The 14,693-nt window shown below is 37.8% G+C and overlaps 1 protein-coding gene across 1 annotated transcript in view; it reads right to left on the bottom strand.

Moving 5' to 3' along the window:
• Positions 1 to 14,693, bottom strand: part of LOC139722359 (uncharacterized) — a 184,011-nt gene that overhangs the window by 75,435 nt on the left and 93,883 nt on the right. The window contains exons 8-10 of the mRNA XM_071633668.1: positions 10,300 to 10,525; positions 5,900 to 5,973; positions 4,907 to 5,010 (exon numbers count right to left, since the gene is read on the bottom strand). Of these exons, the coding sequence (XP_071489769.1) occupies positions 4,907 to 5,010; positions 5,900 to 5,973; positions 10,300 to 10,525 (404 nt within the window). The remainder of the gene's footprint in view (positions 1 to 4,906; positions 5,011 to 5,899; positions 5,974 to 10,299; positions 10,526 to 14,693) is intronic.

Here is a 14,693-nt window from a genome sequence, read left to right as displayed (position 1 = left end):
ATATATTTCCAATGTTGACATCAACCCACATGTCTACTCAGTAACCAACGCAAAGTAAGCTACAGTAAATACAATAAAGTCTCTGGTATTGTCCCACTAATTGCCCCTCATTGAAGCAATGTACACAAAATATAATCTCTAATGACAGGACAGTGAAGAATGGATGCATTTAGTTCTATGATTTCTGCCCAACATTCATCCGACATCAATATCTGCCTGTACATTTTTTTTAAAACTTAATAAATCCATTATATTTGCAGAATCCGACTGTACACTACTCATATAGCTTGGGAGGGATCCATACAAGTTTCGCTGCTAAAATTCTCAGCTTTGATGTAGACTCCACACCCATGTCATTCTTATCATACACATCAGCCTTTCCACATGAGCTTACTCACAGCTTTCACTATCACAGCCTTGATCAACAACTAAATCAAATTAAGCAATGCTTAATCTTCTCCTAATTATAGAAAATTACGGAGGATTGCATAAACTCTGATCTTTTGCTACTGTATCTACTTCATGCTTTTTCTTAGTTTCCTCTTCTCTATTTCATATCCTGCTTCTCTTCCTTAGCTGAATCTCTTAGCCTTATAACACTTTCACAGCAAACTAAGCCCAGCTTTCACTGTCAGTGAACAACCCTGTATCTTTCTCCTGGTCCAGCATGTCACCAAAATCATTTTGTTTCTTTTAAGTTCAGATATTTCCCTCTCTTGTTACTGATCCAATTCACAGATGATTTCTCACAAAGTCTTCTGTGGTGTGTCTTATAAATAATTTTATATCCGTGTAATTCTTTAAATGTAAATGCAAAATGCCTTATTCTGCTAAGCTTTCAGTATGTGCTGTAGGTTGCTACCAATAAATAAATGAGTAAAATAAGTGGATCAGAGAGCATTTAGGCAAATTATTGCTTGCACCACACTCTAGGAATTCCAATCTTGTGTAGTTTTATGCATTGAAGTACTTCTGCAATTCTGCCTGAAGTTCCTACAGTACTCATAAAATGACATGGATTTATTTACTCTGGGTGCATTGCCAGTACGAGAATGCCCTTTTAGGGGGCCCTGTCCTCATTCTTACACCAACATTGGCAGGTAACAATCTTCACATTGGTCATGAAGGGACAATGTTCATTAAAGGGATTGTACAGTTTTGGTTGAGACCTAATTTCAGGTTTCTAACATTTTTTGGTGAGATAATGAGAAATCTCTCATGAAGTATGAAAGAGCATGTACATTTGTAATTCGAAAAGAAATTCAATGTTTATTTGATGAAAATTGGTTTTGAAATGGCTGAGATATCCAAAAAAAGATCGATTCTAATGAAGTGTGGGACCCACACTTTATTACGATTGCTTTGTTTTGCTTTGTTTTTGGATGTTTCAGTCATTCCAAACCCGATTTTCATCAAATAAACTTTGAATTCCTCTTAAAATGGTATGCTCTGTACTATATCATAAGTGCTTTCTTGGTATCTCGCAAAAAGTTAAAAGCCCAATTCTCATTTCCATCAATACAGTACTATCCCTTTAACAGCTCGCCTATGTGTGTACACACCAGATAGGAGTACAACCTAGGACCTTTTGTTTAAAGAGTCCTGAGTCACAACCACTATACCACAGTACTCTCATTGTGTTCTACTGGATTCCTATGATGTTTAGTTTGTATGTCATCAGTTGTGATAGGTGTGAAGTCACTAGAATCTCTTTGTCCTTGTTCACTCTCTTCCAATTGTCATTCCCCTCTGCGTGCTGTACCTCATTACATGTTCCTCCAATAATGCACCAATGCACATCATGAAAACCTGTCTATACATGTTGTTCATGCAATACATTCATGACTCTCCCAGGCACATCCAAGCCACATGAATCACACTCACGTCAGAGATACCTATCTACCCTTTCACTCAGCCACAACGTGCACGGCTCTTTAAAGTGCAATATTTTGCTCCTATACAGTCGCGCTCCAGATAAATCTGAAGGTTAGGAATTTTGCAGGATATTCCTACTGAGTTTCACATTGGCATTCAGGAAAAGACGTAGTAAAAAGTCTTTCTATCAGAAATTGGATCTCATATAGAGGACGTGAATCATCATCTAAGAACTTTGACATTTTAACTTAATTTACACATTCTGTGAGGGGTAACTTCTCTCTCTCTTCCTCTCTTTCTATCCACTTTTCATTCTTGCTCTCTTCTTTTCTTCATTCCAAGTCATGGTCACTATTTCTACTCTGATACATGACCCTCCAAAGCTAACCGATGACATGTGGGTTTAAAGGAGAGAGACAGTTTCAGATGGCCCTGTTAGCATGAATCATATCTCTGATTGTGAAGGCAGCACGGCCCTAGACTTAAAATGGAATGATACGCCCACTGCTTGCGTACTTTACAAACTTTTTTTGCGAGGAGGGTCACATGATTGTAGAGCAATGAAAGACACCTGGCAGTCACTTCTGATGTCATTCATGACAAGAAATGAAGACGTAAGCTTATGACTATGTCATGGTTCATTGAGCAACATTGCTCCATAATGTCAAACTGTTTTAGTGTTTAGTGCTAGGTTTCAATGATGTCAACATGATTAGATTTTGACACCTTTCTTACCCCTTCTTGTCTGTCCTGAAAGGTCACAAAAAGTAAATGGAGGCACATACTAATACGATGATGAGAATCACACGCACACACATCAAACATTCATTTCTGCTTCCTGGATGAAGAATTCTTACATAATTTTTTTTTCCATTTCTTCATGTATGAAACTGTATTCTTTGACTATCATTCCCTTTTGAGCTGAGTATTCCCTTAGTAATGAATGCCTATAAGAAAGACTACAATGAAAATACTTAAAATTTCTTCATGAAATTCTTTTGGGCTGGAGGTTAGAGAGTGAAAAGGGATAAGAACAACCTTTAAATGACTTGCTATTCACAAAACACAAAAATACAGACTTCCCTTTTAGGCTTAATCATCTTAATTCCCGGTGACTCATAACTTTTGATATTAACCACTGGTCACTGGAAACGAGCCAGACTCTCACAGCTCTGTGTTTCCGACACTCTGCAGGGGGTCTTAAGAGTCCAGAACAAGGGTTCAAGTGAGTGGACACTAACAGGATCTTCATAAACCATTCCAAGCAATCTCATGTATGCATGTTGAAGTCACATCATCCAACAATCATTGTATTGTACTGTATTTAATGTTTATGTGTCTAGTATAATCTACCAAGTGGAAACCTACAAAATGTTGTACAATGTGTGTATCACAGGCCTTCACAGGGGCAGCACATCCTTTACTACAGGTATATGCTGTTTTGCTTTGTTTGGTTTTGTTTGGTTTTTGTTGTATTTCTGTTATCATCAAAAGTTGATACAATGTACCTCTCAAGAAAGTCCAGCATGTTTTCTGCACTGATACAGAGATTGCTTGGCTGTGGTATTGGAATGCCCTATTGCACTCATCGACTGAATGTGTGAATTAGAACATGTTTTCTCGAAAAAATCAAACAGTCTAAATTCCCTACATAGCACCAGTACGCAATCTGCCTGTATAAGCAATCCTTGCATAATTAAAATGTATGACAAGAATATAGTGGGCAAGGTATTCAATCACCTAAATTCACTACAACTTTGAGCATACCACCAGATACTTCATGTAAGATCAGGCAATGAAAAGAAAGTCTGGTACTACATTGAATGTCCCATATCAGCATTTTTTTTCCCCAACCTTTTATAAAAATTTGTGAGTGTGTGTTTTTTAAAGCTAGATGAATTTCATAACTTTCATGATTACTTGTACTTCTCATGGGATAATAATTGATCATATGACTCACAAACAGACAACTGTAGAGGGAGCCCTTTAGCATGTCATATCGTGTCCTGATTAAGTGTGCCTCACTCAGTGCCTCATATTTTGTATTGGCAGACTTGGTACACACAGGGTGCCTCTTCCTCTGATATGGTGCTAATCACATCTTATACTGTGATTCCTATCAGGCCCCTCCTACCCTCCAGGTCAGAGATGACTACGGGACTATAGAGGGCACTCTTCTCTCTGTTACTTGTGCTGCAATTGATCTTGTAGGGACTACAGGAATGGTAAAGCCCACATCTGAGAACAAATTTTAAACATGATTGTAATGCCAATCTACTTCAGTCGACAAAGAAGGAAACTATACATCATTTTTTCAAATTCCTATCTGCATGCAGACAGACTATGTTTAGATGTACCTAATAGAGTTAGGAATCAATAAAATACGAAGTGAGACTTGTCTTGGAGTATGGCAAACATAAAACAAGCTTCGTTTGTCCACCTAACATTGTAATTTTTTCTCTTCTTCCACTAATACCAGCAGCTGTAAGCTGTTCTCTCTTTGTATTCATCTGTAAATCTTTACTCACCTTCTAGATTCAAACAATGATTATCATACTGTAGTTGTACAGATATACTCATTATCCTATAAGATAATCATCTTGAGAGTCTAAGATCACAAATATTTTGTAACACCTGTGCTGATTGAAAGCTTACATCATCCTCCGAATCAGGTTTTTTAAAAAACATTGATGTTGAGCCATACATTTCAGCTCTCGATGGTTTTGAGAACTTTCCAAGTATGTGTACGTGACTCTGACGATCCATGGTACACCACCTACTGTATAAACTCCACACAGCTGTGTGATACAGCCAATGAATGCACGGAGGTCATAGACAGGTGGTAGGAAGTATGGTAGAAAGCTCTTCATCTGGACGGAAGGAGAGCTGGAAGGGTAGGGGCATGCAGGTGGGGCATAGAGCTGATCTCAGGGGAGGAGAAGAGGAACCCAAGGGGTGTAAAGTTTAAGGTGTGGTTGTGGATTGTCAAGAGGGTCACACTAAAGGGGTAATGAGGGCGTGAGGGGCTCACCTTCTTGGGGGTACAATGGGACTGGTGACAGGGCTGATTGCTGGGGAGGGTCTCGGTGAAAGCCTGCTCCTGACCGTTAGAGTCACCACGCCCTTTTTCACTTGCTGAAAGATGGACCAGACAAGGCAGAGCAGAGATGGAGAGGTTAGAGAGAGAAAGAAAATAAGTCCAGTTCTAGGTAGTTACAGATAGGACCCCTAATGGTAAGTACAACATTGCGATGACATATAATACTGAATGCGGCATATATTTAGCAAGTCTAATTTTTCACAATTGGGACTTCATGACAATTTTGCAAGTGGTTAAATTCATGATCATGGAGTACAAGTAATAAACAGAGAAATGTACAATGTATGCTTGCACATCACATTCGTGTCAAGGTCAGGGCAAATATTTTCGCATGTTGTTAAATTTGCGAATAGCACCCGACATGCAAAATTCAAGAACAAACATGTGTAAATGAAAATTTTGCAAAATAATAGGCGTATACAATATATCAAATGATTGCATTGAAATCAAGATACAAGTTCTCAAGCTACCAAGAGCACAAAACAACTCATGCCCACTACTGATATCCTGTCCTATAAATGTTGACTGATTTAATGATACCTTCAATTCACTGTGGGAAAGAATTGCTTTAAGCACACACAAGAACCATTAATCCAATGGTAATATGAAAGAACAACACAATAATTAATTACAGGGCACCCTTTGTAGATAGTATACATTAGCTTGAGTTGAGTATTATGTGGTGAATCTGAGCAGATACTGGTGAAATGTCTAAAGGTGCCATATTTGATCACTGATGACAATTATTCTGGAAGACCTCTGAAATTAACTTCATCAATTCACATGTAAAATTCACTACAGAGCATGATTAAACTTTACATTACTTCAGATTGATGGGTAGCGACAGGGTCTATGCTCATTGCGAGAATTTGAACTCTAAAACTCGTAGGCATGGGGCCCAACAGTGTGTACCACTAGACTCACCTTGAATTTGTTGATTGCTTGTTTGTGGGTCATGCCACTCAGACTTTCACCATTCACAGACAGAATCTCATCCCCTGTAGACAGTGGAATAGAGGAAGGTAGTCACTGAGTAACAGACTTAATACTGAAGCTCTGTCACATACATACAAACATCTTTCCACTGGATTTACTTGAATCACATTTTAGATTAGTGTATACATGTACATACATCATCACAATTCACATGATTTAAAGTAACTTTGCTTACAGTCTATTCTAAGTTCCTTTTCCCTGCTTTGTAACTTTGGTACCCATGGTCTTTACAGGAAAAGCTATGTAAAACAAATCAAAAACAGAATGCCACTGGGAAACTGATCTGAGCTTGTATCCAACCATCATCATGTAACATATAAACTTTGCTGGAATTTAAGATGTTAATTCTGTATTTGATATCTTAATTTGACATTTTATACATACAACTTGTATGGTACATCATGTATTCACAATTACAGAATTCCATCTTGTTTGTAGAAGTATATCTAATACTAATTTTTAGAAAGTATCATGGTAAGAAGCAATAGGTGATAATGACAGAGCTACTAATTACAGTCTCTATTCATGCATTTTAAACTATTTGTAGACATTTAAGGAAATGATGATTTCAGTCTACAGAATTTGTTATATGTATTTTTAACTGCAACAAAATCAAATTGACTTGAATTGACTTCTAATAATCTTACACAACAGACACATGGAACAAACAAGTTATGACTCATCAGTTATTGCATATTTCACAAAAAATATTTTGTACATAAGCCGTTGAGCTTATGTATGAGACAAATATAAACCAAGACCTTTCATTGATTCTGTAAAATATGATCCTGGGATAAAATGAGGGCAAGAGGTGAGGTGATTCACTGTCAAACACCGGTAGAGAACTAAGCTGAGAGGTAGAAGCAGGTGGATGGGTCTGTCTGGGAAGTCTTTCCATAGATCAACCATTGTTTGTGCTCTAAATCTCAGCATACTATAATGGGACCTGCAGAAGAATGGGCTCTACCCCACCCTCAGAGCTAGTGTGATAAGGAAGGAAGCACCCACTTTGCCTCTCTTACAGGTTTTCCCCAAAGCCTTGCTATTTTTGTGATCTGTTGGCAAAAGACGAACAAATTAGGGCACTTTCTCTGCTGGTAACAAAGGAGTAAATGATGCTACTTGTCATCACCCAACAACCAGGAAAGTACACTCAGCCATCAACTCTCAGCCTAGTGGATTGTTAGTAAGCAAAGGGATTCACTGTATCACTTTGTTAGCACCTTGGGCTACACTTTGTAAAAAAATGCATTCTTGGTCGCTGGTCTGATCTGAAATCACATGTCGTAATCCCTTTGTTTCTATCACCTTATATCACACAGATACAAGTCAAAACAGTCATCAATAATCAAGTTGTTCTCTTAACAAACAGGTAATCATGCCTGTTGTATCTTTGTTGTACCCTTCTGCAAGAAAATCATTTTATGTAGGCAATACTAGAATACATATGGATAGATACATTGTCAAAAGATGAATAGATACATTGTAGAGAGATAGATTAATTAATACATTTTGAAATACAATGTGCTCTTGCATTACAGCAAACATAATATATTAATGTACTTTGAGGACTCCAAGTTTCAAAAGATTTACTTTGGTGATCACTCATACAGAGCCACAGACATTCAATCCTGTCATTTATCTCCTAGACTACAGTGAGTTTCATGTTATCAAGGTTACACACATCAATGGCAAATGAAATCAAAGCTGCCATATTATTAGATCTTCAAGTCCACATCTGTCATGAGTAGGTCTGGCTTGCTAGCAATCAGCCGATAGCAAACCAAACCAGCGAAACTCCTGCACAGAAGGCTTAAAAGTAATCAAGGGAAGCAGATGACAAGATAATGCAATCTCTGCTGGTTTCTAACACCCACAGCTTGTGCAAAGCCCCAGCGAACCCCTGCAGCCTGGAGAGGACAGAGTTCTCTGGGATGAGACCCACACCGGTCTCCGTGCAGTCCTGTGATGCAGGAAACTCGTAAATTTGGCAGAAATTAGCCAATGAGGGAAAGCTTCCTACCATCACCATGAGAGTAGTTAGATAGAAACCGTGTCTTATCTCAGTCTCATCCCAGGGGGGCTAAATTTAGAGCTAAAAAGCTGTGGTGCAAATCTGTTAATTGTCACCCTTTTCTCCCACCCCCTCTCCCCCTACCCCTAGCTGTCATTACAGTGCAATCTTCAGCTGACCTTCTACCCCATCAGAGAGTAGAGTGGACAGGGAGGAGGATTTCCCACCTAATGGATACGTTGCCGTGGCGATGTCAGCACACCATGCCAAACCATTGCCTGACATTTAGGGACATGATCTGAAAATACATTTGCAAGATCATTTTCCTTTTGGTCTCTCAGCTTGCTCTTGATACAGTCTTCTTTCTATGTCTATTCGACATCTGTCATCTTTGTAAATGGTTTTAGTCATTGTGAAGACGTGTTTGTGTTACAGAAAAAAACAACCTGTAGAATCAGTCTTTCTTTTTTTTGTGGAGACATATTAGTGTTCCAAAGAAATTTTCAATATACGGAATCGCCGGCTGAGATCAGGTTCTAAGATTTGAGCATAAATAAAGACAAAACGAAATAACCAATATTCATAAAATAAAAAGTTCATTTAATCAAAAGTGGGTAGACTTATGAGCATTGTTCCAAATTTCAGGTAAAATAAAGCTCTTTTGGTTTTGATTTTTAAAATTTTACTCAAAAGGAAAACGATCTACACTTGATACCACAACATAGAGGAGATCGAACTCTACAATATGATACCAATAATTCAACATCCCTGAAGTTGTGATAATGGCCTTCTGGTTTTACAGCAAACAAATTAGCCTTTTTTGTTGAAGCATGCTTGAGTTAGAAGAAATCATTTGAATTTGGCTTGTTTTGTAGCCCTTTCCTTTTAAGCATTCATTCTATTCTCATCTTTTCTTAAGCTGAAGAAATTTCAACACATAAGTCTATATAGATAAGAAGACAACACCTTCCATGTCAATGTGTTATACTCAAACATCACTGACAAAACACTATAACTCTGATATATTCTTACAACCTATAAAGCTCTATAATTTATCACTTTGATGAATTGCAGGTCTGTCATTTGCTTCTCTTTGCAAATCTCTTGGCAACAAGGCAAATATTGTTAGGAGGTGTTGTCAGAAAGTAGCTTACTAGCTGCTTTAGGAAGATTTCCACACAACGAAGGAAGCACAAAGCCTACAGCCTCTTGAACAAAGCCCGGAAGCATTTATGACAGGAAACTAGGCACAAAGTAGGCCAACAATGACTTCCCTACATCACAAGGATTATAACTCAAGAGGTGTACTGACAGCTTTACAGCAGTTTTATGACGTTTTTGCATTTCTTTATGCGGCAGAATCTCAAATTCTATATGGGAGAGTAAGGGTGCGTTTATAAGATTTTTCTTCTGGCCAACAACAGTGTTTTGAAACACTGTTTCTGGCCAAACAGTGATTCCAGCTCGAAAAAAAATCTTATAAACGCTCGCCGTGATTTGAAACACTGTTTTGAAACACTGTTTGTAAACGCACTATTTTGTGCGTTTACATACAGTGTTTCTGTAGAATCAGTGTTTCAAAAATCTTATAAACGCAACCGCGATCGCAAACACTGTTTATAATGACGTCACAATGCCTTGCGCGCACCCTGTTTGACCTTTTGCCGAGGAAAAATTGTGCAGAGTGAGTTGCGCAATGGCACAGTCTGAGCGAGTGCCCCAACACACTCGGAGAAAATATCTTATAAACGCTCTCCTGACGAAAGTGTGATTTGAAACAGTGTTTCAAAACAGTGATTCTAGGCCCGCAAAATCTTATAAACGCACCCTAAGATATATCATGCAAAAAAAATATTGCAGAACCAATGTTTTTCATTTCTCATATTTTTTCAATGACAAAAACATAGCTTGTTCATATGATTACTTCAATGTTGGTACTTTAAAGCGAATCAAGTGATTCCATATTCCTGTCTTTTGAACCAGCTTTTAAAAGTAAGAAATATAGTTGGCTTGAATGTATGTAGAATATTTGGAGCTTGGCATGACTTCTCTGTCTCACCTACATATTTAGTGTAGTGTGGTGGGATGTAAATAAAAGTTAGAAATATTCTTCATCTAATGGGCATATGTCCATGCACTCTCTCCCTCTCTTGGCAATTCAGACATTTCATCATGGTTACATAGTTAGCAAAGTGTATGACTGGTTTAATACCCCTGCTATTGATAACTAGCTACATAGAAATGGGGAGAAACTGACTGTCATGGTGACCTACAATGTAAATCACTATCTTTCTCTCAAAAGCCACTTTGTTACCTTCTCTCAACCTGCCATCAGCAGCAGCTGCTCCAGAAGAAAAGATGGTCTTGATGTAGATACCCATCCTTCCCTTCGGTGAGTCCTCCCCTCCAACGATGCTGAAGCCGAGACCCTTCCCATAACCCCCCTTGATGAGGGAAATCTGCTGTACCACTGAGGGGCCCACAGGTGATCCCCGCCCTGAGATGTTTTCAACTGAGGCTGTCTTCTGGTGCATGAGATGCTAACGGAAAAAGAAAAGGCAATCTTTATTCAAAGGTATGTGAATTGATAGGCAGGATTAAATGAGCATCATGCAGTACCTGTTTCATCCAAATATTTATTACCATGTAAAAATGCGATACTTTTTACACGAATGTGAACAATTCAAATGAATTATAATATACATACAAATACTTGTAACTCATTAGTGTTCCTCAGTATATTCAGTGGAGACATAAAAAAGTGTCTTGTCTTCAACTTTAAAAGAAATGTGAGATGAGAGAGTGAACTATTATTTCTCACTTCAGTCAAACGAATCTTCAAATCACAGCCAATCAATTTCACACAAGCTTGAAATGTGGAATGCATCTATGAGTGATTGAGGATTCTGTTCAGACACTTTGTCACTGATGCTGAAACAGACAAAAAAAAAAAAAAAATTCCCAAAGCTCCATCGGTTACAGTGACTAAAAACATCAGTGATCACATGGACTGGAGACAGGGGTTGCTATGGCAACATAGTGTAATGAGGACATCTAGAACATGACCTCTGGGATTCACCAGGTATAAAGTTGGGAAGGAGACAAGGATGGATCAGTGTTCAACTCTAGAGGGAATACATGGAATGTGATATAATATTTGAGTATAATGTAAAGTGATCACACAAGCAGCTCTTGATATCATTGGACAATCTGATAATACCTGGTGGCCTCGCTATTTGGAGATTAACATTGCAATCTCTTAGACCCAACAGGTTACATAATTTCAGTCAATTGTGCTGTTTGTTATTAAGGAAATGTATGAAAAATCATCTCAATAAACTGACTTTGCATGAAGCTATATATCTTCAAACATTCAAAAGAAAACAAGCTACACACATGTACACAAACATACATGAATTTGCAAGGCACTACATTACCACCATAAGTTTCACTGAATATGAAAATATTAAAATTATATCTATGTGGAAGAAATCAAGGTAATCAGCATACTGCCCTCTTGTGGCAAGAAACTAGTCATTTACAAAGCAAGATCCATGTTCTGTCAGTGGTCATGTAATGTGCAATATGTTGTGAGTTGCGAGACAGCCAGTTGTATTGTGTTATGATACAGCTGCTACCCACAGTCAATGCACTGGTGACTCATTTTATTGAAGTCTAGCTGGTGAGTCAGTTATTAGAATCTCAGAATCAAATAAGTTGATATCTTGCTCGGATCATGATTCCTTCTGGAATCAATTATTTGTCACAGCTGTGTAGCAGACATAGGGCAGAGTCACATATAAACCAATGAAATTATTTCATACAGAAACAGTGTGGGGGGGGGGGGGGCAGTCATTGATATAACACTGTAACATGAAAACGTGGACATGTGTTTTAAACAGTGAGAGGGGACAAAAAGTAGGAAAATGGGTTGGAGCAAGATATTGATGTGACAGGTCAAGAACAAGATTGTGCATATGAATACAATGATGACCACTTAACACAAGTGAAAGGTGTGTACATGCATATTTGAGGAAAACCAAGAGAAAGCAATAGACAGGAACAACACAAAAACATGGAAATATGTGAAACAAGAAACTAAGAAGTAAAGAGCAAGAATGGAGTCATAAGATGGATCTGAAGAGATTCTCATGTTTCTTAGCAGCCATATAGTTAGGTTATGAAACTGGAGAAATGTGAACAGTGGCAATTAAATATGATTATAAGACAAGTCAAAAAGAAAAGAATGCAAAGAACACACAATAGAGAGAAGGCACAAAGTAAGAATGAGACAGGAGTTATGAGATAAGGAAACCTCTTTTCCTTACTGCATTGTGGTCATGCCATATGTTTTACAAGTCAGTTTGACCAATTAGGCCTGGGGTATAGGCATACCATGCCAGAAGGAAATGATTTGGCCCTGGTTAGGGATCCAATCCTAAGCCAGTGGATTAGTCATGTGACCCACTTCCTGCAAGCGAGCAGAGTTTTGCCGTCAAGCAAAGTTTTCTGGCCCTGGAAGCACACCTCTGCTTGGTTAATCTTGCTTTTTCACAGGTGTTTTGGTTTCATGTGATATTGCCAAGATATGGGATTGTGGAGGGGAAACTGGGACTAACCTGGTTTAATTTTGAGTGACAGGTGATATTTAAGAACCTTCTTTCTCGGGTCAATCATCTCAGATACAAATCAAATACATAGATTTGTATTTTGTTGAAGTTACAGAGAAACCTACCCACACTTCAGATGAATACATGTGTGGATTAAAGTAAGCACATCTTGCAAAGTTTACACAAAATTGAATCTTTCCATTCATTTCATTTAATTGATTTCAATTTATACTGGCTTAAAAACTAAAGGCATGCTTTATAATCAAGTAGTATCTAATACACAGAAGACATGTCACAAAACTTTTAAAAACCTTTTACAGACCTATTTCTTCCAAAAGAAAACTTCAGGCTTTGTTTGATTCCAATGGTATAGCAATCACATGAAGTTTAATGGCCTTGTTTGCTTAAAATTTTATTTAGTTCAATATTACAAATGTAATATTGATTTCATTCTTACATTTTGTTAACTGTTAAGAGCATTCTGCATCTATTTCTAAAAGGTGTTACATAAATATTGGTTATCGTAATCAGGCATCATCAGTATTGTATTGATACCTTGCTAGTCCTTAAGAAAAAACAAAAACAAAAACAAAAAACCTAAAAATCAAAATAATATTTATAAACACACAGTGGGCAACACATGCATTCTTCCCAAACACTTCATGAGCTTTCAGGTAAGATGCAACTACTTGAATTTTGCAAGGTTTATAGGTCTGAAGAAATCTAACATCTTACCATCAATCTGTTACTTTCTTTATAGCATATGTGATCAAGATCTTTTGCTCTCTAACTCTTTGTGTAGTGGCAACGGTTTCAAACTTCCAACTTCTCCTAGTGTCTGAGACTGTGTATTTGCTATCTTGCATAGATAGTTGGTGTGTAACTGGCTTTTTAGACTACAGCATTTTGTGCCCTGGGAATGTCAAGATCTGCCATCAAACTACAGCTTGCTCATATCTGGTACACATTTAATTGAACAAAAACTTATGACTGAGAGATTATGATATCGTAATGTACAAAGGAAAGCAAGGAATGAAATGGACATTGACATTGATGAGATGGAAGGAACATAGCTGAAGAAATAATAAAACAGAGACCAACAGACACACACAGAGCTTGAAAGTAAGATTGATAGACTTTTTTCTTTAACATCTTCCGAGATGGAGAAGGGAATACCTTCATACAATTTAAGAAGAATCATATGTCTGGTCTGTTAATCTGAAATGATATCAATATGAAGGAGACTGTACAGATACTTTGGTTATTAAACTATTCAAACGTTGTGTTGCACAGGACAACAAGGAAAAGTAGAAATTACGCGGTGCGTAAAATATGTCCCCGCCGGAAGTAGCATTTAGTAGCAAAATGTACAATATCGGTAAAAAATCAAGGTCAAAGGTCAAAGAAGTCAAAGGTCAAAATTCTGTGTAGAAGTTTTGAAGCCCTCACCTAGTGCCATCACAAAAAGCAAACGGAATCGAAATCGGGTTAGAAATGGCGAAGGAGTAGCATTTTGTAGCCAATGTACAATATAGGTCAAAAATCAAGGTCAAAGGTCAAAGAAGTCAAAGGTCAAAATTCTGTGTAGAAGTGTTAGCCCTCACCTAGTGCCATCACATAAAGAAAACGGAAATGAAATTGGGTTAGAAATGGCAAAGGAGTAGCATTTTGTAGCAAAATGTACAATGCAGGTCAAAAATCAAGGTCAAAGGTCAAAGAAGTCAAAGGTCAAAATTCTGTGTAGAAGTTTTGAAGCCCTCACCTAGTGCCATCACATAAAGCAAACGGAATCGAAATCGGGTTAGAAATGGCGAAGGAGTAGCATTTTGTAGCAAAATGTACAATATAGGTAAAAAATCAAGGTCAAAGGTCAAAGAAGTCAAAGGTCAAAATTCTGTGTAGAAGTTTTGAAGCCCTCACCTAGTGCCATCACATAAAGCAAACGGAATCGAAATCGGGTTAGAAATGGCGAAGGAATAGCATTTTGTAGCCAATGTACAATATAGGTCAAAAATCAAGGTCAAAGGTCAAAGAAGTCAAAGGTCAAAATTCTGTGTAGAAGTTTTGAAGCCCTCACCTAGTGCCATCACATAAAGCA

This window comes from Diadema antillarum, unplaced genomic scaffold (assembly GCF_040938485.1).
Source record: "Diadema antillarum isolate AM-2024a unplaced genomic scaffold, OU_Dant_1.0 scf00000163, whole genome shotgun sequence".
Taxonomy (NCBI): Eukaryota; Metazoa; Echinodermata; class Echinoidea; order Diadematoida; family Diadematidae; genus Diadema; species Diadema antillarum.
This window is presented reverse-complemented; position numbering and strand designations above follow the sequence as displayed.